Source organism: Notamacropus eugenii, chromosome 7, assembly GCF_028372415.1.
Source record: "Notamacropus eugenii isolate mMacEug1 chromosome 7, mMacEug1.pri_v2, whole genome shotgun sequence".
NCBI classification, from domain to species: Eukaryota; Metazoa; Chordata; class Mammalia; order Diprotodontia; family Macropodidae; genus Notamacropus; species Notamacropus eugenii.
In genome coordinates this window covers 16,871,325-16,896,486 of record NC_092878.1, presented here as the reverse complement: position 1 = coordinate 16,896,486, position 25,162 = coordinate 16,871,325, and the positions used below count along the sequence as shown (strand labels likewise).

Below are 25,162 nucleotides of genomic sequence, written 5' to 3'. Positions count from 1 at the left end.
TCCCATTATCCCATATTAATCATCTTTTGGTTTTCCTTCGCTCTATACTCCCTTCCCCCCACATCTATCCATCCATCTATCCATCCATCATCCATCCATCCATCAATCCATATATATGCCTATAATATATGTATGCATGTCTCTATCTGTCTATCATCTATCTATCAATCAATCTCTCTCTGTCTTTCTATGTACTTATGTAACTATGTATCCATCCATCCATCCATCCATCCATCCATCCATCCATCTATCTATCTATCTATCTATCTATCTATCTATCTATCTATCTAAATGTCTATATATCTCCTCCTCACAGCTGGTAGGGTCAAAGTGATTCTCTTTAAGCAGAATTCTGACAAAGTCACTCCCTTGCTCAATAAATTCTAGTGTCTTCCCATTGCCTGTAGCATAAAATATAAATGCTCCTGTTTGACTCTTAAGCCCTTTCACATACTGAACCCAACTTATTTTTCAAATCTCATTGTGTATTACTCCCTTTACCATACCTTATGAATATTATACAATCAACATGACTTCTCTCTTCCTTAGGTATGGCACTCCAGCTCTTATCTCTCTGCCTTTTCACTGGTCATTCCCCATGGCTGAAATGCACCTTTTCCTCACCTATGCCTCATAAAGTCATAGTATTAATTCAGGAACCTGTCTTGTCTGAACTATTCCAATAGCCTCTCAGCTTCCCCTCTTCCTTTCTTTTCACTATCTTTCCATTCAAAGTAATCCTTCACAATGATGGTGTCAAAATAAAACAGAAATGGAGAGAGAAAAAGAAGTAGGAGAAGGAAAAGAAAGAAATAGAAGAAGAAAAAGAAGAAGGAGGAGGAGAGAGAAAGGGACAGAGAGAGAAAGAAAAAGAGAGAGAGATATCCAGGTTGTAAGACAGAGTGATTGGAAGGACGATGGTGTCCTCTATGGTAAAGGGGAAATTAAGAGGAGATTTTTCAGGAAATGAGAAAGACTTCAATTTTGGACATGTTTATTTTTAGATGTCTTTTGGATATCTAGTTTGAGATGTCCAACAGTCACTGAGAGGTTCAATCTGGAGATTAGGAATGGATAAGTCAATCTTTGAACCATCTTCGTAGAGAATTGAAAACTTGAGGGCTGATGAATCCCTCCAGTACAGGGGGGCAAGAGAAGAGAACCAAAGACAGAGCTCTGAGGGCATTCATAGCTATTGGGCATGAATTGGATGAAGATCTGGGAAAGGGGACAGAGAAGAAAAGTCAGTGAAGTAGGAGGAGCACCATGAGAGACTAGTGGACAACCAAGAGGGAAAGACTATTACAGAGAGGAGATGATTGACAGTGTCAAAGGCTACAGAGAGTTCAAAAAATATGTGGATTGAAAAAAGTCCATTAGCTTCAAAAGTTAAAAGATCATTGGTAACTTTTTAGAGAATGTAGTTGAATGACTTTAGAAATTAGACTTTAGAAACTTAAAAAATGATTAAGAAGGACGAATCAGAGATATCTATTGTAGCCAGCCTTCTCAAGGAGTTTAGCCACCAAGAGAAGGAAAGATATTGGCTGATATCTAACTAGTGGGGAGGAATGGATCAAATGAGGGTATTTTGGAGGATGAGACAGATGTGGGCATGTTTGTAGGCAATAGGGAATCAGCCAGTAAACCGAGAGAGATTGAAGATAAGTGGGAGAGTGGGTATGATGGCAGGGATTGGAGCTGGGGGCAAACTGCTGAAGAAGATGGGATAAAATGGGATGATCTCACACACACACACACACACACACACACACACACACACACACACATATATATATAGGAGATTACCTTGGGAAAAGGAAAGGTGACTTCATCATGAGAGACAAAAGATGAAGGAGGTGATAGTGGCAGAAGGCATCTGAGTGATAGGAGATGAGGAAGAGGGGAGAAGAGAGAACTTTTGGGAAATGGTCTTACTTTTTCCAAAAAATTAAGAGGCAATGTCCTATCTGAGAGGGTGGGGACAGGAGAAGCCATGGGAGGTTTAAGTTTGGGAAGAGCTGCTGTGATAAACGGGACAGTGATTTGATCAGGGACTCTGGAAGGGTTGACTAGCTATAGTGAGGGCACAATTGATTACAGTGCATATTGTATTTTACCTCATAGAACGAAAACTCTTTAAAGACAATGATTTCTTATTTATTTATTTATCTACTAACCTATTTATTTATTCATTGTTTGTTTGTTTGTTTCTGTCTATCCCCAATACCTAGCCTTCTATTTTAAAGTTTTAGATCTGTGATATCATTATTTAAGCAACACCCTAGTGAGGAGGCTGTCTTTATCAAAGTAAATTGGCAATATTTCTGCAACTTTCAGTCTTATAGAGATGTCTAGAGTATTGGGAGATTAGGTGAGTTGTTTAAAGTTTCAGAACCAGTATGTATCAGTGGTGGAAACTACTCAAGTCTAAAGCATCATGAGTCCAAGGATAACTTTCTGTCCACAATACCACAAATGTTCACTAAATCTTGTTGAATTCCACCCACATAGTGCATTGAGCCCTTTTCCATAATCTTATTTCTGACAATATTTAAATCAGAAGTGTTCTCCTAGAACACATTATGGCCACATTCTTTTTTTTAAAGCTTTCTTGTTAGATCCTGACAGTATTTCAAAGCTTTCTCTAAACTCTTCTCTAATTTCCATCTCCATAATTAATTCACTAAGCTAGAAACTAGTTATTTACTAAAAGAACTATATTTCATCATAACCTGGGATTTCTACACCTAATGCCATCCTACCTCTGGTACTCCAGTGGATCTATGATCTCATTTATTTGAATGTTCCCTCCAATGATGCAGATCATTAGCAATGAATGTCTGTACATTACATTTGAAATTATTGCATGTTCTCCTAAGGTTTGCTGCAGGAGTCCACCTTTCTCTTGAGATTACAGGGTTACCAATGGAGCAGGTGTGCTATCTACCATTCATCTTTGCCCTTCTCAAGTGATCAGCCTATTTCCTTTTTTTAATCATGCATTTTAAAATGACGTTTTATATCATAATAATAGCTAGTGTTTATGTAGCACTTTAAGGTTTGCAAAACCTTAAACATGCCCAGATGTTCACAATCCTTAAAAAACATTAATTTAATTCTGTCATGCCCTCAAGATATTGCTTGATATCTTTCTTCTCTTTGATAGACAAACCCCTAGCTTTAACCAAGTTCCATTCACATATGATTGCTAAAAGTGTCATTAGTCATTACCTTTTTTAGTTATGATTTTGAAGTCATTATTAACAAATGACCCTAGGTAAGAACAATCAAGCATCCTTCTAGCTTCACTGTCACCACCACATGCAAACTGTTTTGTAGTTGAGGCCATACAGTCCAGCGATATCAACAAATTTAATGAGAACTAGCATAGATTCACAGAGATAACAATACTTATTATGGATATGGCACTTTAAGGGTTTGCAAAGTGCTTTATATGTATCATTCTATTTCATCCTCATAACAACCTTGTGAGAGAGGAACTATTATTATCCTCATCTTGCAGATGAGGAAACTGAGGCTTGTAAGAATTATGACTCATCATGGGTCACATAGCTTGTCAGTTTCAGTAACAACAAAATGAGGAAAGAAAAAAATTAAGGAGTTTTATTATGACTGGAATGGCAAAGACACAAACACAGAAGAGAATAATAACTCAGAAACATCTATAATAAAAACCTGAAAGAAACAAAGACTTCGTTTTGAATAATTACATGAATAATTAGAATTTCTAGAAGAAGTGATATGTTTTCAGATGAATTTAGAAATGATATTATATTTAGAAATTAGAGCTTTGGAAGAGAGACTTGGAAAAAGAAACACTACCAACACAAGAGGTACAAAATGTTACCCTAATAAAATCCCAAAAATTTAAAATGAATTAAATAGCAGATAATAACTCTAGGAGACAAGGCATTAAACAAAGTCAAACTATTGAGAATATAGAAGAAAATATGAAGTATTTCACATAAACAACAACTAACCTGACAAGAATCAGTGTATTTCCTGAAATCCATAAGCAAAGAAGAACTTAGATGTCGTGTTTCAAGAAATCATTAAAGAAATTTGTTCAAACATTAGAATAAGAAGACATTATGAAAACCAGAAAGAATTCATTTGCTAAAAACATACTTGAAACATAAAAATACACATAGAATCAAAATAATGACTCAGAGCAAAATCTATTATGCCTCAGATGAACCAAAAAAAAAAAAAAAGGGATAGAAATCATGGTTTCAGGCAAGACAACAGCAAAAATGGACAAAAGTAAAAGAGAGAAGGAACTTACCTGTTGCTGAAAAGGTAACATAGACAATGAATTAATTTCCATAATTGACATATATTTATATATATATCAAATGGAAGAGCATCTAAATACTTAATTAAAAACCAAATGAATTATAAGGAGAAATAGGTGATAAAAATTATAAAAGTGAAGACCCTCAAAGCATTCGTTTTACTGCTGGATAAATCTGTAATTGTTTGTACATTCCATGTGCCCATGGTGAGGGAAATCATCATTGCAAAAGTTTTTGCACATTTTCTTTTTGTGTGATTTGACTACAGAGTGGGAGTCTACACCTGCTGCATTAATCAGGCCAGGTTTGGTGAGGTAGACAATTTTTAGGGTACCTTTTTAGACCCTTCCTCACACCAGGATGCAAGCAGTGCAATCCTTAAAAGGTTTTTGCCAGTGGAACTGCCAAATCTCATTACTGCTTCCAGTGAGGAAACAATCCTATGGCTTGTGTCGCCTGTGTGCAAGTTTATGACTACACTTTCCAATGTATTGGCACCTGCTGCTTTGTCACTTGCCTGTTCCCACAGGATTTTGGAATAGGTATAATAGTAAAATGTATGGGTGATGTCTTTTGATTCATGGGTAATTTGGATTTCACTGAGGTGGACTGCACAATGTCATCAGCCTCGCTCTCTCCTACAATGGCAGAACATAATCAAGACATCTGGTGATGGCTTAAGATACAGTGGATGAATGACCTTGGCATCTTTGATATCTAATGAAGCTCTAAGTTTTCTAAAAAAGTAAGAAGTAAAGGATCTAGATAAGATTTTAGGAAAGTGAGACATGATAGAGATCATCGAATGGGAATAGAAAGGAGCATACAAATTTATCTGAAGTGTGCATGTGTAATGGTAAGGGAATTTGAAGATCTTCCTTGTCCTTTAGTAGGCCTATGCAACCTGCTTTGATCTTTGGCCCAGCCCACAGCCTGAGTCACATGGAGTCAATGGTGGGAGGACCTTGATGAAGAGGAGAAAGAGAAAGGGCAGAGGTGAGACAGGGAGGCAGAGCAGAGCAGTTAGCATGAGTGAGAGAGGGAGTGATTTTGCTTCAGGGAGCTTGTTTGTGGGGAGGCCTGATGGAGGGAAGGCTTGGAGATGGTAGTGCTCCCTGAATTGATAATGTGTATAGATTTCTTTTCTATCATGATGGATTGGCTTTCTGGTATTTCAACAAATGTCTTGGTTTCATCTTTGAGGAAGAGAGTTTATATTTTGCAAATGTACACTGGAAATACACATGCATATCCACAGTAGCTGATGTGGGTATCATATTGGTGTCACAGCATGGTACCTTGGCAGAACTGATCATGTATTGGGACATAAAAACCTCATGAAAACATAGAAAAGCAGAAACATTATCCACACCATTTACCCAACACAGTGCAATAAAATTTATATTACATAAAGTTCTGCTAAAAAAATGAAGTTTAAATAAATTAATCTCAAAGAACTGGTAGGCCAAACAACAAATTATGACAATGATAGATAATTTCACTAAAGATAATGACAACAATGAGACAATGTATCAAAATTTTAGAATGTCATTAAAGCAGTCCTTTCTGTTTTTTTAAAATGAGGTTTATTTAGATATGAAAGGAATAAATTGAAGACCCTCACTATTTTTGTTTTAATGCCTATTTCTCTCTGTAACTCATTTAATTATGCCTTTAAGCATTTAGATGTTAGGTCCTTTAGTGTGTGCATGTTTAGTACTTACATTAACTCACTGTCTATGGCATCTTTCAGTAAAATGTAGGGATCCCTAATTCATTTCTTTTAAGTCTATTTTTGCTCTTGCCTTTTCTGAGAACGATTGCTAATTTGAAGACTTTCCCTCTGTTAATTATTTCCTCTTTATCCTGGTTAGCTTGTTATTGTATATTTGTTTGCATGTTTTCTTCTTCATGGAATTGTAAGCTCCTTGAAGGCTCCTTTGCCTCTTTTTGTATCCCCAGTGCTTAGCACAATGCCTAGAATACAGTAAGAGCTTAATAAATGTTTATTGATTGGTTGATTACTCATGTGCTTTTGAAATAGATTTTGCGCCATCCTCTAATTTGAACTCAGTGTGAATCTTTATGTTTCAAATATGAATCTTTATGCTTCTTATAAATAATATATTGTTGGATTCTACCTTTTAATTATTTCTGCTTTCCTCTTTGCTTTTTATAGATAAGTTTATCCCATTCACAGTTATGATCGTTAGTTGCATATTTCTCTCCTTTCTATTCTTTTTCTTTTTGTTCCCTATCTGCCTTTTCTGAGAAGAAGTTGATCAGAGAATGCCATCTACTTCTGTTCCCTACTCCTTTTCTTTTTACATGACTGAAGGCCCAATTACAAATTCTTATCTTTTCTTTCCTTCCTTTTAGACCTCTCTTATAATTCACTCTCTGTAGTTTGTTTCTTTCAGGATTCTTTCTTAAATCTATCCTCTTATTTACCTCTTTCCATTTTTTGTTTTCCTGCTAAGTGAATGTACTTCTTTACTCACCCGTGTTGGCGTGGGTATTTTTCCCTTTTTTGACCATTCAAACGGCAATGAAGTTTGTGTCCCTTACTCTAACGTTCCTTCTTCCTTGTTTAGAGTCTAGTTGTACACCTTTATTAGAAATAATTTCCCCTACTCTTCTCCTTTTCCCTCCCTTTTCTTTCTTCATTTCAATTCATCAAAATATAATGAAACCACTTCCAAGTGCACTGTCTTAGACAGTCCTTCTATGATTCTGTTGATGATAGGGTTCTGAAGTAACATATGTATCCTCTTCCCATACTAGAATGTAAGTAATTCATTCTTATTTAATTCCTTCTGATTGCTTACTCATGTTTACCTTTTTCTTTTGACTCCTATTTTTTTATTTCAAAGTTTCTATGCAACTCTGGTCTTTTCATGAAGAATGGTTAGACATCTTCTATTTCATTAAAAATTCCTTTTTCCTCTGTAGGATTCTGCCCCATTTTCTTTTTTTTTTTTTGACTAGGTCAGTACAGTTTTCTGCTCGATTGAAAGGGGAAGAGGTTAGGTCATTCATTGACCCTGTGTTGTCTTAGGCAAATATTGGCACTCAACCAGGGCCCAGGGCCTTTGGGAGAAGACAGTTGTTACTGAGGGTTCTTGAATTTTGACTGTTCGCTCTGAGGATCTGACTGTCCTAGCTCTCATTCTCCATTTCCGGTTTTGGGTTCATGTCCTTCATAGAGATTTCCAACATCTGCCTGTCCAAGGCCCGGGCTGACTGAGATGGTAGAGTCCATGTTCCAAGAGTCTGGCTTCAAAGATAAGGAGGAGCTGACCTGGGAGGATTTCGATTTCATGTTGAGGGATCATGACAGTGAGCTCCGTTTCACATAACTCTGTATTAAGGGTGGGTTTCTTTTCAATCTTCTCTTGATTCTTGTGTTTGAAAGTCAAATTTTCTTTTCAGCTCTGATCTTTTCATCAAGAATGCTGGAAATTCGTCTCTTTCATTGAATGACCATATTTTCCCCTGAATTATTATACTCAAGTTTTGCTGGATAGAGGATTCTTGGTTTTAATCCTAGTTCCTTTGACTTCTGGAATATCCTATTCTAAGCCCTTCTATCCCTTAATATAAAAGCTTCTAGATCCTCTCATTTGCCCTCCCTTCTATTTTGTTCCCCACACCCCACTTCTCCCCGTCTCCCCTACTTTCCTGTAGTGTAAGGTAGATTTTCATACCAAATTGAGTGTGCATGTTATTCCTTCCTTGAGCCAAATGTGATGAGAGTAAGTTTCACTTTTCCCCCTTTCACCTCCCTCCCTTTCCCCTTCTTTGGCAAAGCTTTTTCTTGCTTCTTCTATGAGAGATAATTTGCCCCATTCCATTTCTCCCCTTCTCTTCTCAATATGTTCCTCTCTCACCTCTTAATTTTATTTTTTAGATATGATCCCTTCCTACTCAACTCACCCTGTGCTCTCTCTCTGTCTCTCTCTATCTCTCTGTCTGTCTCAGTCTCTCTCTGTCTCTGTCTATCTCTCTATGTGTATAATCCCTCCAACTACTCAGATGCACTGAGAAAAGTTTCAAGAGTTACATATATTATGTTTCCATGTAACAATATAAACAGTTCAACTTCAGTAAGTCCCTTATGATTTTTCTTTCCTGTTTACCTTTTCATGCTTCTCTTGATTCTTGTATTTGAAAGTCAAATTTTCTTTTCAGCTCTGGTTTTTCATCAAGAATGCTTGAAAGTCCTCTATTTTGTTGAATGACCATTTTTTCCCCTGAAGTATTATATTCAGTTTTTCTGGGTAGGTGATTCTTGGTTTTAATCCCAGTTCCTTTGATTTATAGAATATCCTGTTCCAAGCCCTGTGATCCCTTAACATAGAAGCTGTCAGATCCTGCATTATCTTGATTGTATTTTCACAATACTGGAATTGTTTCTTTCTAATTGCTTGCAATATTTTCTCCTTGACCTGGGAACTCTGAAATTTGGCCACAATATTCCTAGGAGTTTCTATTTTCGGGTTCCTTTCAGGAGGTGATCTGTGGATTCTTTCAATATTTGTTTTGTCCCCTGTTTCTAAACCATCAGGGCAGTTTTCCTTGACAATTTCGTGAAAGATAATGTCTCGGCTCTTTTCTGGATCATGGCTTTCAGGTAGTCCCTTAATTTTTAAATTGTCTCTCCTGGATTTATTTTCCAGGTTAGTTTTTTTTTCCAGTGAGATATTTCACATTATCTTCCATTGTTTCATTCTTTTGGTTTTGTTTTGTAATTTCTTGGTTTCTCATAAAGTCATTTGGTTCCATCTGCTCCATTCTAATTTTGAAAGGACGATTTTCTTCAGTGAGCTTTTGAACCTTCTTTTGCATTTGGCTGATTTTGCTTTTTAAAGCCTTCTTCTCTTCATTGACTTTTTGAACCTCTTTTGCCATTTGGGTTAGCCTATTTTTAAAGGTGTTATTTTCTTCAGCATTTTTTGAGTCTCCTTTAGCAAGGTGTTGACGTGCTTTTCACGATTTTCTTGCATCTCTCTCATTTTTCTTCTCAATTTTGCCTCCATCTCTCTGATTTGATTTTCAAAATCCTTTTTGAGCTCTTCCATGGTCTGGGACTATTGCATATTTATTTTGGAGGTTTTGAATGCAGAAGCCTTGATTTTTATGTCTTCCTCTGATGGTAAACATTGTTCTTCCTCATCTGAGTGGTTAGGGGAGAATACCTGTTCACCAAGAAAGTAACCTTCTATGGTCTTACCTTTTCCCCCCTTTTTTAGCCTTTTTCTCTACCAGTTACTTGACTTTTAGGTCCTTTGTCGAGAGTAGAGCATACTCTAGGGACCTGTAAGCTGGTACAATCAAGGAAGAGGAGTTTACTTCACAATCTGGCTCAGGGCTAAGGTCTAATATCACTTGTTCAATTCTCTCAGGGGCTTTAAGCTAAGGGCTTCAACAAAGGAAGTTGGTTGCTGCCATAGCCACCACCTAGGGCTTGGGCTAGGGGAGGACCCTGCTCCCTTGATACAGAGGTGAAAAATCTCTCTCACTGACATTTGAAGGTGCCTTTGGTGCCTGTGGGTTGAGGGATCTGTGAACCTCCGATGCTGCTGGGGATTCTGCCCCCAAGGCCTGCTCCTCCTGTGTCACATGTCCCAGGCTGGGTTGTGTTCTGCTCTGCCTGGTGCTACCGACCTTTCCCATTGTCCTTTCAGGTCACCCTGGGCTGGAAATCTCCTCTACCCTGTTGTTCTGTGGCTTCTGCTGCTCAAGAATTTGTTGAGTCTTTCATTACAGGTATTTTGTGAGCTGTGGAGGAAGAGCTAGAGTATGTGTATATTTCTACTCTGCCATCTTGGCTCCACCCCTTCTGCCCCATTTTCTAGGTAAGTTATTTGTGCTTGTAAGTCTAGACTTTTGTCCTCTGCAAAATCTGTTGTAAGCTTTTTGCTTCTGTATCATGGTGGTATACTAAATCTTACAATTTTTATGTCAATTGATTCTCACAACAAACTTGGGTGATAGGTGCTATTATTATTCCCATTTTACAGATGAGGAAATTATGGTAAACCCGTTAGATGATTTACTCACACAGCTATTGTCTGAGACCGTATTTGAACGAAGGTCTTACTGATTCTAGGACCAGTGCTTTAGCCACTGAATCACCAAGCTACTTTGAGAAAAGCACTATGTGAAACCTAAGTGCTAAATCAATGTGGGCTACATGTGCAATGAATGGGGCATTCAATGAAGAGATAGAAGCTGTGTAAGCAGGATAAAGTCACTTCACAGTTCTGAACCTCAGTTTTGTCATATGCAAAATGAGAAGAAGGGGAAGACAAGATTGTCATAGACAATATTGAAGATCCCATTAAGCTCTCTGATGTTACATACAGCATGTTTATTTCCAAAACTAGTTGCTTCTCTTATGGCACTCAATTTCTAAATCTCCTTATGTAACTCCAGTCTTTCTTCTGAGTTCTTTTCTTTCATTTCTGCTACCCACTAGAAATCTTCATCTGGATATCCTTTCAGTATCTTAAACTCAGCTTATCTACAACTGAACTTTTGTTCTTCTCTTTTGAACTTATCCTTCTTCTCAAGTGTCTTGTTTTTATTTTTGCCATTACTATACTCTTTATCACTCAACACTGAAACCTTGGAAGAACCTAAAGTTTTTCTTCACTGAACCTTACATGCACTTGATTTCTAGGTCCTTCTATTTTAACTCCATAATTTATCTTGCAACCATTCATTTCTCATTACTGCTCCTGCTTCTCCTCTTACCTGCATAATGAGTCCTTATTCTCCTTCTGTAGTTCATAATTCACATAATATCTTTTAACTGTGAGTGTTTTCCAAGGCCCATTTCTGTATAGGAATTCTCTTTACAACATTACCCAAAAGTGACCATCTAGCTTTTACCTTAAAATTTTTTTTGGGGGAAAATTCACTGTCTTTGAAGGTAATTCTTTCCAATCTTGGATGACTTAAGAAAATTTTCTTTTCATCAAATTACTCTCTTTTTAACTTCAATCTATTACTCCTGGTTCTGTACTCTGGGGTCAATCATATAATATTAATACCTTTTACACACATAACCATTCTAACATCTGAAAATGGCTAAAATGCTGTATCTAAGAATGCTCCTCTCCAGACTAAATGCCCCTAGTTCTTTCAGTCAATAAATTCTGGAGCATTCATTGAATTTGAGGGCTCTCTTCATGAGTTCTTATGTTTGGCAGCAAAGAGCTATCCAAACACATGAATGTGTGGCAACTCAGCATCCTCACTGGGAAGAAAAAGAAAAAAAAAAACCCATAAAGAAGACTTCAGTGTTGAAGAAAAGATTTATGAAAACATATTTATATAGCAAAACAAGACCTCAGAGGGGTTGGAGATAGTTTTAGTTTGCTGTAATCCTCAAAATTCATGTCTAAATTGGAGTGATGGGTGAGGCATCTGTGTAATGTTAAGTAGAGTTAAAAATCTTCCCCACCTATTAATAGGTCTCAGATACCTTTTGTTAATGTCTAATGAGACACTGGGTCATGAGGATCATTCCCTCTGGCTCTCAAAAATGTGTGTGTGTGTGTATACACATGCATACACATATATATACGTATATGTATCTGTATGTATTTGCATACATACATACGTACAGATACATACGTACGTGCACACGCACACACATATATAGTCTATATGTAGTCTGAGGTGAGGTTTTTCTTTGGGGCTTCCTTTTTGGAAGAAGGTTCATGAGTCAGATGAGACTCCAGGGAGTCAGTAAAAAGCCTCCGGCTTTGAAAGCCCAGATGGAGATGTTTTTCTCTCTCTGGTAACTATGTATGTACATAATGGTCAGACAGTTGGATCTGTCTATTGCTCTGTAATGTATGTATTGCTTAAGATCAGAGAGTTGGAAGTCCTGTCTGTTAGTCTTTATTTCTATGCTTGTATTTTCTCTGTCTGTGAATGTAATTAAAGAAGATTGTTGACCCCCAGTCCAAGAGTTGCTTTCCTTTTAGAGAAGCAGATCTAAGAAACTGTGAAGTAGGCTTTCCTGTGTATGCCTTGGTTCTTACTGCTAGAATCTGCCAAAATAATTTCCCAGTCCTTTATTTTTGCATAAGTAAAGTCCTTTCTCTGACATGTATTAGAATGGTTTTTTCGTTTTTGGAAGTTTTAGTACAGTGATTTTTGGGAAGCAATGGGATATCTGTTGTTTCTATGTTCAGATGTACAGTTTGGGATTTCCAGGTTCAGTGCCTGGTCGAAGAAGATAAAAATGAAATGGAGTGTTTTCTGATTTACTCAAGGTTGGCTAACAATGGGGATCCTGAGGGTCTTATCTATTATGCTCTAGGTTCTTGGGGGACACTTTGACCCAGGTGGATATTTTATGTGGTTGTTATTGGGAAAAGACCTCAGCTAATTTTAACATTCTCATAGAATTATCACTCTTAAATTACTTGACAAATGCCAAAAGAAGGACTTTGGTTATTCTCTACAGTGAAGATTCAAAGATTACTTAGAATAATATAGTTTGATGGTTAATAGATGAGTGTTTTCATTAACTCTGATGGTTTGATGTTTACATGGGGTATTTAATTTTTATTGAAAGTAAGAATGATTATCTGTTACATAATTTTCATTGATGTTATAAGCTATGAATTTTAAAATTTTTCTATTTAGTCTGGAATTTTCATGTATTTTCTTTTTTTCAGTGGTTCAGGAAGCAGGCAGCAATGTTGGAAGAGTATATGATTTGACAAAAAATGTGACTAAAAATTTCTTCAGTATTCATGTTTTTAAATAAACATTTCAAAATCGATCAAGAAAAGATCAAAAGGTTCTTTTTCACATTTACACCTTTTTCTAGCTATGCTTTATTAATATCCTTTCCATTTGGCTGTTTGGGGAAAACGAATCCCTAAGAGACTATATTCTTGGGAAAACAATGACAGGCTAGCAATCCTATTTTCTGTAGCATCATTTGGCTTCTTCCCTCCAGTGCTGATAATTAACAGCCTTTCTTATTATGGAAGCACTTCATATATCTCAGTAGTTCTGGTCACTACACAAAGAAGAGGCTAACTTTCAACTTCTGGGCAATGCTAACATGTCATATTCAGAGGCAGTACAGGTAGGTGGGAAAGAAAAGAAGGAATTCTCCCTTATGAAGAACAGACTGACCATCAGAAACTCTGTGTTCCCATGATGAAGAGATAATTCCAAAGACAAGATTATTCATTGTGTAAAACAAATTGATTGGACTGTTGTCTTCTGACAGCACAGAATGCAATGGAGGCAGGGAAGCAACAAGAATTTAGAATGACAATCGGAAGATAGTGTGAAGGTTTTGAATTATGGACATCCCTAGAAAATGAAAGAGATCCCAGTTTCTTGATGGGAGATGTTTCAGGATTAAAGGGTAAGAATAAAATTCAAACAAAAATGAGAATATTCCATTCCTTCTTATTTATTTGAGGCAATTCCCATAGTGGAAAAGAAGTGGGGCTGAACCCAGTAAAATCTGGATTTAGGTCCTTTGTTTGACATATACTGACTGTGTGACCTTGGGCATATCACTTAACTTCTCAATTAGCTAAGACTAAAAGTTGCAGAATGTTAGGCAGATTCTTCACTTTATTTGGTATTTGCTAAGTTAAAAATAAAATAAATGAGAAAAAAAGGATAGAAGTTGCAGAGAAAATTGTGCCTTGCATTGGTAGAGGAAGCTCCCTCATCTGGAAATTTCCTATACCATTTCATCACAGGTCCAGTCATCCGTTAAGTACTTCCCTTCTTCATTGATATATCTGTCCTTTCCTATCCTCCTAGTTGATCATCTCAATTTTGATTTGGTTCCTTAAGCTGCCTCATCTTTATGCTTCATTATATCCATGCTGGGCTCTGAATTAGACTGAAGTCTGTTTGTCCTTCAAGTTCTTACCATGTCAATTCTCAATTCCATGGTGCCTTTGTTATAATTTTATTTTGCCCCCTTTTCACAATCCCTAATATTTCTGGAGAGGGTGATAAAAACCTGATGACTGAATTTAATACAAATTCATGCTATCCCAAAGTCAACTTGTCCCTTCTTTCTAATTAGCAAAACTTTTCTTTATCTCTTAAATTTTTTTTTGATTTATCCAATCATTGTTCTAAACCTTTTCCATATTCCTCACACTCCTAATCCTATCCATCTTCCAAAATTTTCAGTGTATAACAACCTCCTATTTTAGTGAATAGATTGATGTCATTTCTTGAGGTCTTCCTAATCTTCCTCTTTTTTGTCTGTCATCACACACTGCTTGCTACTTCAAAACTGATTGATGTGTTTATCCTTACTCATTTCTCTCTGTCTCATATCTATGGAAAAGAAAGTCCTGTTAATTTTCATCAACTATTTAATTTCTAATGATTTATTAAAGACTTACTCTGTTACAGCAACTGTATTAGGTGTTGGGGATAGAAAAGACAAAAATGACATTACTCCTGTTTTCCCATCTACTTTTTATCCATCCCCTTCCCTTTCTGTTGGTTGCTTCCTCTAATTGGTCCAGCTACACTGGAGAGAGTTTTGGGCTTAGAGTCAGGAAAAACTGACTAGAGTTGACCAAAGCTGGCTTAAAGGTGAGAGTTCAAATCTAACCTCAGATACTTAACAGCTTTGTGACCCTGGGGAAATCTTTTAAACTCTGTTTGCCTCAGTTTCTTCAACTGTAAAATGAAGATAACAACAGTATCTCTCATACACGGCTGTTGTGAGGATCAAATGAGATAGCTTTGAATTTCTTAGCACAGTGTGTGTCATATAGTAATTGTTATGTAAATGCATATTCCCTTCATTTCCCCTCTTTTCATCTCCACCTTTTCTTTGTTCCTTTTCCTTTTCCTGAAAAATGTCCTGTTTTGACCAGATTCAGTCTTTGAACTATATTGCCTGCTTTTCCTTCCTTTCAGTATAGAAGTTTACACTAGTACATTTCATTTCCCATCACTTTTTCAAGTATTTATTAAGTACCTGTTATATACTGTGGACACAAAAATAGCTACGACACAAGGTCTGATTTCATTGAACTTACGGTCTAATGTGGGTGATGTGCATGTGTGTTTGTGAGTAGAATGTGTACAGAAATAACTATGATAGAAGGAAACAGGACATAGCTCAAGAGAGAAGTTTGGATAGGGTCTTAGAGAAATTTTGAGCAGAAAGAGATCTTTGTTATCCTTTTAGGAGAGTGGTGAACTTAGAATAGAGAGAGGAAAAGCTGCACCTAAGAGTGGCACCTCCACTGGATACAATCAATCATGCATTGTTTCTTGAAATTTTCTTTTTTCTTGTTTTCTATGGAGTTGACTTACTCCATTTCTTCCTCTACTTGTTGCTTGACTGACTCTTTTTCTTTCTCCTTAACGTGAGCATTCCCAAGGTAGAAATCCTATCTGTAATAAGACCAATTTGGACAGAGTATAGAGGAAAAGTATGATACAAAGTTGAAAAGTTAAGCTGGGGCCAGGTTGTAAAATACTTTGATTGACAGGTTGACTAGCATGGATTTTATTTAGTGTCAATGGAAAGCTGCTTAATGTTTTTGATCAAGAAAGTAATGAGAATGGGACTATGTAGATCACTACCTCTTCTCTCTCTCTCTCCTCTCTCTCTCGCTCTCTCTTTCTCTTTTCAAGTTCTTCTACTATATTTCTAAAGTGCTTAATGGTCACTTACATCTAAAAGAGGACTGAATCTGTCATTTACAATCTATGTGACTCAACCTTTCAGCTTCTTGACCTATAATATGATAATACCTAATGTTCCTTTTAGCCCTAAATCTATGATTATATTATCATATTCAGTGTTTCTAAAGCTGACTCTATCATTTTCTATATCTTGTTCCCAATCATCTCCTCATAACTTGCTTATTTCCATATCGGGGATTGAAATCTTAGTAAAGTCTTTCTGTCCTCCATCACCTTAACTCTCTCCAATTTGTCATAGGATCATATTGATCATTACATTTCAGTATCTCATACCTTGCTATCCTATCCTTTCATTCCTTCTACCACCACCCCACTTTTCTTTCTTATCACTTTACCTACCTACCATTGGCATTACATTTTCATTTGCTCTCTCTTTATCCAGTCCCTCTCTCATGCAATTTGTACTCTATATGGCCATCTGACCACTAGATTAATCTTCCTAAAGCACTACTTTGATCATGTCACCTTCCTCCTTCAAAACTTTAAATTGATCCCTCTTGTCCACCAAATAAATTTCAAATACCTCAACTACCATTCATACCCTCTACCACAGGGATCTCCTTATCATGCTAGCTTCATTAGTTCACAGGAACATATATTTAGAATTGGAAGACATCTTAGATGCTGTTAAATCCAATCTTCTAATTTTACAGATGAGGAAACTGAGGCATAGAGAGGTTAAAGAAGCGTATAATATATGTTAGCAATTGAGCAAGATACAAAGATGAAGTCACTATTCTCTGTCTCTAAGGATCTTGCTATCTACCTTGGGAGATGGTTTATAACTGTGAATCTCTCTCTCTCTCTCTCTCTCTCTCTCTCTGTCCCTGTCTCTGTCTCTCTCTGTCTCTCCCTCTGTATCCATTCACAAAAGAAATGTAATACAAAGTAGGAAGAAATTAACATATAAGAGAAATTCAATGAAGTACTAATAGGATTCGGAGGAGGAGTAAGAGATCATTCATAGGTAGAATTACTGGGCAAGAATTTTTTGCAAGCAATGGTATTTGAGTTGGGCTTTTAGAGAATTTCAATAGGTGGTAGATAAGTAGGGAATTCCAAGGTTAAGGATTATTTTGACTAAAGTCACACAGCCTGGAGAATATGAGAAATGTTTTGTCTAGTTTTTCTGGAGGGTAGGATGCATGAAAGGGATTCTGAAAAAGTGGCTTGGGGTCAGGTTGCACAGAGTAATGAATAAAAGGCTAACTAGTTTGGATATTTTCATCAGGCAACAAAAAAGCAACCGAACATTTTTCAATAAGAGAACAATATGAATAGATCTGTGTATTTGGAAGACTTATTTGGCAGTGATGTTCAGAATGTATTGGAAGGGAGAAAGTCAGAAAGTGGGGAGACTCGTTAGGAGTCTATGACAATAGCCTCTGGATGAGTCTAGATGACAGGTAATAAAGGTGTGAACTAAGTACAGATGTTTGAGAGGTGAGTTGACAGAAGACAATTTGGTGGAATATTCTGTAGACATTTGAGATAGAAGTCTGAGGCTCAGGTGAAAAGTTAGGAGTGGGGATTTGAGACAGCCTCAGCAGTTACATTCTTCCAATTTCACATTTTTTCATTCTTATGTTGGTGTCAGAATAATGTGTTTTCCAAATCTTCAGCTTTTAAAATTGATATTCTTTCTTTTCTAGCCTTCACCAACACTTTCCAGTGACTCTTCCCCCCAGCTCGAGTCCTTCCTCGTAACAGATAAATGTATGTAAGCAAGATGAATCAATACGAGTATGCATGAAAATGTATGTCTCATTCTGTTTGTACTGTTCACCACTTTTGTCAGTAATAAGTAGGGGACCTGCTCCATCATCAAGTCCTCAGAAGTCCTGACTGATCATTGAATTAGTCAGAGTTTCAGTTTTCTTTGTTGTTTTCTTTTAGGAATTTGGACGTATGAGAGTTAAAGCTATGAGCCTAAATGATATTACCAAGCAGAAGATTAGAGAGAAGGAAGAAGGCAAGAGCAGAACCATGGAGAGCACACCTTATAGGGATGGCAAGAAGAGAATAATAGCTAACATTTGTATCATTCGTACTATGTTACTGTGCTAAGTACTTTATAATTATTATCTCTTTTGATCCTCACAAGAACCGTGGGAGGTAGGTGCTATTATTTTCTCATTTTATAGTTAGGGAAGCTGAGGAAAATGATTTTAATGATTTTCCCAGGGTCACACAACTAATTGTGTGAGGCTGGATTTGGACTCAGGCCTTCTTGACTTCAGGCCCAGCACTCTATCCACTCTGTCACCTAATTTGTCTAGGAGTCAGCAAAAGAGACTGAAAAGGGATCATTGAAGACAGTATATATCTATCACTATTTCTCTCTCCACATGTGTATATGTATCTATCTATAGTATATATATGTGCAAAATATATATGTATATATATTTAATTAATATAGCCTATATCCATTTGAGTCTAGATTGAAGAAGGACTTCAGAGTGAGTGGGTGAAAATACTGAGACATTTTCAGGTATTGAAGTGTATTAAGGCAGTTCATGATGATTTTAGTGTTCTTAATGATTTAGTAGCTAAGTTAATCTGTTTTGAACGTCTCTATGCTGATCATTCTAAAATCTACGTATGTAGCCATAACCTCTTTGCTTACTTCTAGCGTTATAACTCTAAGTGCCTGTGAGACATTTTAAACTGAATGTTCAGGAGACATCTTACACCCACATGTCCAAATCTGAGCTCAATTTCTTTGCTTCTAAAACCACTCCCCTTTCCAAATCTCCCGGTTATTGTTGAGGGCACCATCATTCTAATTCCCAAAGGCTTGCAATCTATTTGTCATCCTTGACCCTCACTCCCATATTTAATCTGCTGTCTCTTTTTCACCTTTGCAATATCTCTTGACGATACCACCTTCTCTCTTTTAACAGCACCACCACCATTTTACAGGGCCTTATCTCCGCGTATCTGGGCCATTGAATAGTTTGCTAGTTGTCTGCCTATCACAAGTCTCTCCTCAATCTAGTTCAACCTCCATTCTGTCTCCAGATCTAACTATGTCATCCCTCTCCACAAGTCAATAAGCTCTACACTTACTACCTGTGACATTCTCATTCCCCCTTTCTCCTAGTCCCCAGTGTACTCTTTCTTTCAGTGACACTGGTCTCCTTGCTTGTCCCTTCAACAAGATACTCCGTCTCTTGATTCTGGGCAATTTTGCTGGCTTTATCCTATGCCTGGAATGTTATCCAATCTCATGTGCTTCAGGTCCCAGAAAACTTTTCTCAATCTCTCTTAATTATAATGCTTTCCTTCTGTTAATTTTTTCCCATTCATCCCATATGTATCTTGTTTGTCCATAGCTATTTTCAGTTTCTCTCCTCTATTAGAATGTGATCTTCCTGAGGGTAGGGACTATCATTTATCTTTCTTTGTTTTCCCAGCTCTTAATATAGTGTCTATAACATAGAAGGCACATAATAAATGCTCATTGATTGACTAAGTTCATAGGGGTAGAAGGTGAGGAAATAGGAAAAGTTTTGTAAAAGTAATTTTTTTGTGAAGAAACTAGGAAATCAATGAGATTTGCATAGAAGTGTTGTACAACAACACTGGAGGCTCAACTAAGGTTATGCATTAAAATTTTCTCAAGAATAAACTTGCATGGTTTTGTGATTTTTCATCATGTGTTTTTTTAAAAATCTATTCATTTTTAGTTTGCAGCATTCACTTCCATAAGATTTTGAGTTCCAAATTTTCTCCCCATCTCTCCTCTCTACCTACTCCAAGACATCTTGCATCCCGAATACCCCTTCCCCCAATTTTCCCTCGCTTCTATCACACCCGTTCTTTCTCTCATCCCCTTCCCCTCTATAATTTTTGTAGGACAAGATAGATTTCTTATTCCATTGCCTGTATGTGTTATTTCCAATTGTATGCAGAAATAATTTTTAACATTTGTTCTTAAAACTTTGAGCTCCAACTTCTCTGTTTTCCTCCCTCTCCACCTATCCTCACTGAGCCGGCAAGCAATTCAATATAGGTTACACATGTATAATCATGCAAAACACTTCCATAACAGTCATATTGTGAATGACTAACTATATTTTCCTCCATCCTATCCTTGTCCCCATTTATTCTATTCTCCATTTAGACCCTGTGGCTCCACAAAAGTATATACTTCTAATTATAACTCCTCTCCTTTGCCCTCCTTTCTATTATCCTCCAACCCTCTGCTTATCCCCTTTCCCTACCTTCCTACAGTGTAAGATAGATTTTCATACCAAATTGAGTATGCATGTTATTCCCTCCTTAAGCTAAACCTGATAAGAATAAGGTTCACTCTTTCTCTCTCCCCTCTCCCCTCTTCTCTTCCATTTAAAAAGCTTTTTATTCCTTCTTTTATGTGGGAGATAATTCACCCCATTCTATTTTTCCCTTTCTCCTCCCAACATATTCCTCTCTCACCCCTTAATTATATATTTTTAGATATCCCTTTATATTTAGCTCACCCTGTGCCTTCTCTCAATATCAATACCATCCCTCCAACTATCCAAATATGAAGAAAAGTCTCAAGAGTTACAAATTGTGTCTTTACATGTAGGAATGTAAACAGTTCAGCTGTAGTAAGTCCCTTACTTCTGTTTCCTGTTTACCTTTGCATACTTCTCTTGATTCTTCTGTTAGAATGTCAGATTTTCTATTCATCTCTGGTCTTTTCATCAAGAATACTTTAAAATCTTCTATTTCATTGAATGACCATTTTCCCCCCTGAGGTAATATACTCAGTTTTGCTGGGTAGGTGATTCTTGGTTTTAATTCTAGTTCCTTTGACCTCTGGAACATCATATTCCAAGTCCTGTGATCCCTTAATGTAGAAGCTGCTAGATCTCGTATTATTGTAATTGTGTTTCCACAATAATTGAATTGTTTCTTTCCAGGTTCTTGCAATATTTTCTCCTTGACCTCTGAAATTGGCTTCCATATTCCTAGGAGCTTTCCTTTGGGGATCTTTTTCAGGAGGTGATTGGTGAGTGCTTTCAATATCTATTTTACCCTCTGGTTCTGTAATATCAGGGTAGTTTTCTTTCATAATTTCTTGAAAGATGATATCTAGGCACTTTTTTGATCATGGCTTTCAGGTAGTCCAATTACTTTTAAATTGTCTGTACTGAATTTATTTTCCAGATCAGTTGTTTTTCCAATGACCTATTTCACATTGTCTGCTAATTTTTCTTTCCTTTGGTTGTGTTTTATAATGACCTGATTTTTCATAAAGTCATTAGCTTCCAGGTGCTCCTTTCTTTTTTTTAAGGAATTATTTTCTTCAGTGAACTTTTGGATATCCTTTTCCATCTGGCCAATTCCTGTTTTTAAGGCATTCTTCTCCTCATTGGCTTTTGGGATCTCTTTTGCCTTTTGGATTAGTCTATTTTTTAAGGTCTTATTTTATTCAGCATTGTTTTTGGTCCCCTTCAGCTAGAAGTTGATTCATTTTTGCATGATTTTCTTGCTTCTCTCTCATTTCTCTTTCCAATTTCCCCTCTTCTTCTCTTACTCTATATTCAAAATCCTTTTTGAACTCTTCCATGGCCTGAAACCAATTTATATTTTTCTTGGAGGCTTTGAATGTAGGAGTTCTGACTTTGTTGTCTTCTTCTGTTTATACATTTTGGTCTTGTCACCAAAATAAGATTCTAAAATCTGATACTTTTCCTAATTTTTACTAATTTCCCCAGCAATTTACTTGAATTTTCATCTCTTTGTCAAGATAGCTCTCTACTTCCATTGGGGTTGGGAGTGTACTGCCAGCAGTTCAATCCCTCCAGAGTCTGTGGGCCTAGAGCTCCTGAAATAGCTCCTGCCCTGCTGCTTCTGTGGTGGCCACATGTTCCTCCACCTTTTCTGCCACCCTGGGTCTGGGGCTCGACCACTCTACTCTCTCATACAGGTCAGACAGTTTTTTTCACTGACATTCCAATTTGTCCTTGGTGTTTTGGGGTGGTCAAGTCTGGAAACAGCCACAAGTGCCAGAAATTCAGTTTCCTGTAGTCCCGCTCAGTTCCTGTCTGTGCTGGCACAGCCCATGCTCGAAAGTGCTCTGCTCCCAGTGTGGTGTGATAAGCAGTTTCCCTCAAGCTTTCAGGCCATGTTTGGCTGGAATTTGGCAGAGAGCTGTAGGTGTCCCTGCTTCTACTCTACTGTCTTGGCTACACCCCTTCCCTCATGTATTCTTAACAGTATGAGAGTAGGAACTGTTAGATGGTGGAGGGAATCCAGTTAAAAATTAGCTCCTTTAACATGATGTGAGGTCTGAGGATTCTAGAGTTTTCGCAAATGAATCACTGAAACAGCATAGCATGTTATTGAGTGTATTGGCAAGTGAAGTCAGAAGGAGGATTTGACCTTGGGGAAGCATGGGCAATTTGAGATAACAATATATGTGAAGACCAGGTTTGACGGGAATGAGAGAGTGGGAAAGTTATCAAGGGAAGAGTTTGCAATTGGAAGTGAGAATTTTGCAGTTTAGAATCTTTGCATTGGCAAAGTTCTGTGTGACTCTCAATTATGAATTGTGATCATAGTAGTGTGGGGTAAAGTGGAATGTAAAGCAATTTATTGGATTGAATGTGGTTGAGAAATAGTGACATTGGGTCATTCAGTGTCATCAATGTCTACAGAGGGGCTTTTCAGTGTTAAAGATGTCAAAACACTGGAAACAGTCTGGAGCAGAAGAGCAAAAAGGAGGAAAAATTGTGCTTATCCTTATTCTCTGAACAGCTTATATCTTCTCCCATTTGTATTCTTGGTTTTCCTTCTGTCACACATTTCCTATATTTCTTTGTACCCATATTCTGAATAATATCACAATCCCTTGGAGAGACTTGAACTGCTAGATTAAAATAGATATTTTCCCCATGTCCTTATATAAACCAACAATGCAAAACAACAGTAATAACATAAACAATAATAACTCATATTTTACATAATGTTTCCTAATTATAAAACATTTTATGTATGTAAGATGACTCCCATTTCTATTTAGGTTGGTTTTTTTGATTGAACAGGGGCAGATTCAAAGCTAGTTATTTTAGAATCATTTAAAAAGTAGTGCAATAGAGATGAGATTCAGAATAAGAATACTCAAAATGTCCTATTTCTCAGCGTTTGGTGAATTTTCTACAATTAGAACTATTTTATAAACCAACTGTATATTACCTGTCTATGGTATGGCCAATGGAAATGTGACTTTTGATTTTCATCACAGGATAGAGTTCAGTCATTGTATAAGAGACTCTACTTTGGAGAAGTAGCTTTGATCAAAACCATACCTTTCAGTAGGTCTTAGAAGGATTCTCAGAACTGGGTCCAGAAAGGAAACTCAGAGCTGGGTCACAGAAATACCTCAGACACTACTTTGTCATTGGTTGCTGATTGTTGAGTTGAGCTTAGGGCTCAGAACAGAGCTCTTAATGGGAAGATTTACTTAGAGGAAAAGTTTTGTTGCTGAGAACAGATGGTGGAAAAGTTTTGCCCCTCCCTTGGAACTCCAAACATGTCAGCATGAATATAGCTTGGACAAGCAAGTCAACCCAGAGGAAGAGAGAGAAAGTAAGAGGTCCAAAGGGCCATGCTCACATGCTACACTCATGTAAAATGCTCATTTGTTCCTCACAATGCTTTGATACAAATATGCAGATAGTATTATTCCAGTTTGATACATGACAAAACGAGCTCAGATAGCTTAGGTGAATTACAATAGATATGAAGTACAGGCTGAAACAAAATCATTCATCTTATCCTTTTCCTTCTCACTCTTCTCTAGCTCGTTGCCCCACGTGTTCCTCCAAAGCCTTCTGGTATGTATCAGTCTTACCTCTGTTCTTGCCTAGTTCTCTCAGACAAGAACTAGAGAAATGTTATAAGAGGCCATAGTTTTAATTAAAAACAATTATCTCTGGTAGTGCCCTCCAAGCTTCATGGAATCATAGAATAAAGGGTTGCTATTTTGCTGTGAAATTGTGAGACAAGGCTGGGTTTCCATAATGTGAAATGTTCGTGCATCACCAGAGTAGGCAGTTAATAAATATTTATTGAATGGATTCCCAAATATTAATATTATTCCCAATAAATTGGATTCTCTCTTTATTCTTTTCCTAAAGGTGGCTGCAGATGCAATGCTGCAAAGACAATGAGTAGAGCCAATCATACTGTGGTGTCTGAGTTTGTATTCCTGGGGCTCTCCAATTCCTGGTACATCCAACTGTTCCTCTTTGTTCTCTCCTCCGTATTCTATGTGGCGAGCATGCTGGGAAATTCCCTCGTCATAATCACAGTGACTACTGACCCTCACTTACACTCTCCCATGTACTTCTTCCTGGCTAACCTCTCCTTCATTGACCTGGGAGTTTCCTCAGTCACTTCCCCCAAGATGATATGTGACCTTTTCAGAAAACACAAGGTAATTTCATTCTCTGGCTGCATCACTCAGATGTTCTTTATTCACTTGATTGGTGGTGTTGAAGTGGTGCTGCTTATAGCCATGGCCTTTGACAGATATGTGGCTATATGTAAACCTCTCCATTATCTGACTAGTATGAGTCCACGAATGTGCACTGTGTTCCTGGTGGCTGCTTGGACCATTGGTTTCACCCACTCAATGGTCCAACTGGCTTTTGTTGTTAATCTTCCATTTTGTGGCCCTAATGAATTGGACAGCTTTTATTGTGACCTTCCTCGTTTCATCAAACTTGCCTGCACAGACACATATAAACTGGAATTGATGGTCGCTGCCAACAGTGGCTTCATTTCATTGGGCTCTTTCTGTATCTTGGTCATCTTCTACATTTTCGTCCTGGTGACTATTCAGAAGCAGTCTTTAGGTGGTTCTTCCAAGGCTGTCTCCACTCTGTCTGCTCATATAACTGTAGTGGTTTTGTTTTATGGTCCATTGTTCTTTATTTATACGTGGCCACACCCCACATCACACTTGGATAAATTTCTTGCCATTTTTGATGCAGTTTTCACTCCTTTTATGAATCCAGTCATTTACACATTGAGGAACAAAGAGATGAAGGTGGCAATGAGGAGACTGTGCAGCCAGATTGCGAGTTTTAGGAAAATCTCTTAGA

At 37.3% G+C, this 25,162-nt stretch overlaps 1 protein-coding gene across 1 annotated transcript; it reads left to right on the top strand.

Moving 5' to 3' along the window:
• The first annotated feature begins 20,877 nt into the window (after nt 1–20,877).
• LOC140515062 (olfactory receptor 4F3/4F16/4F29-like) lies at nt 20,878–25,161 on the top strand. The gene is made up of 2 exons (XM_072625686.1): nt 20,878–20,886; nt 24,220–25,161. Exon 2 carries the CDS (start codon nt 24,223–24,225, stop codon nt 25,159–25,161), a length of 939 nt encoding a protein of 312 aa, XP_072481787.1. The 5' UTR covers nt 20,878–20,886; nt 24,220–24,222.
• Nucleotide 25,162: the final 1 nt, after the last annotated feature.

Excerpts from the sequence above, each read along its gene's own strand:
- LOC140515062 (XM_072625686.1), top strand. The coding sequence starts at position 24,223 with ATGAGTAGAGCCAATCATACTGTGGTGTCTGAGTTTGTATTCCTGGGG.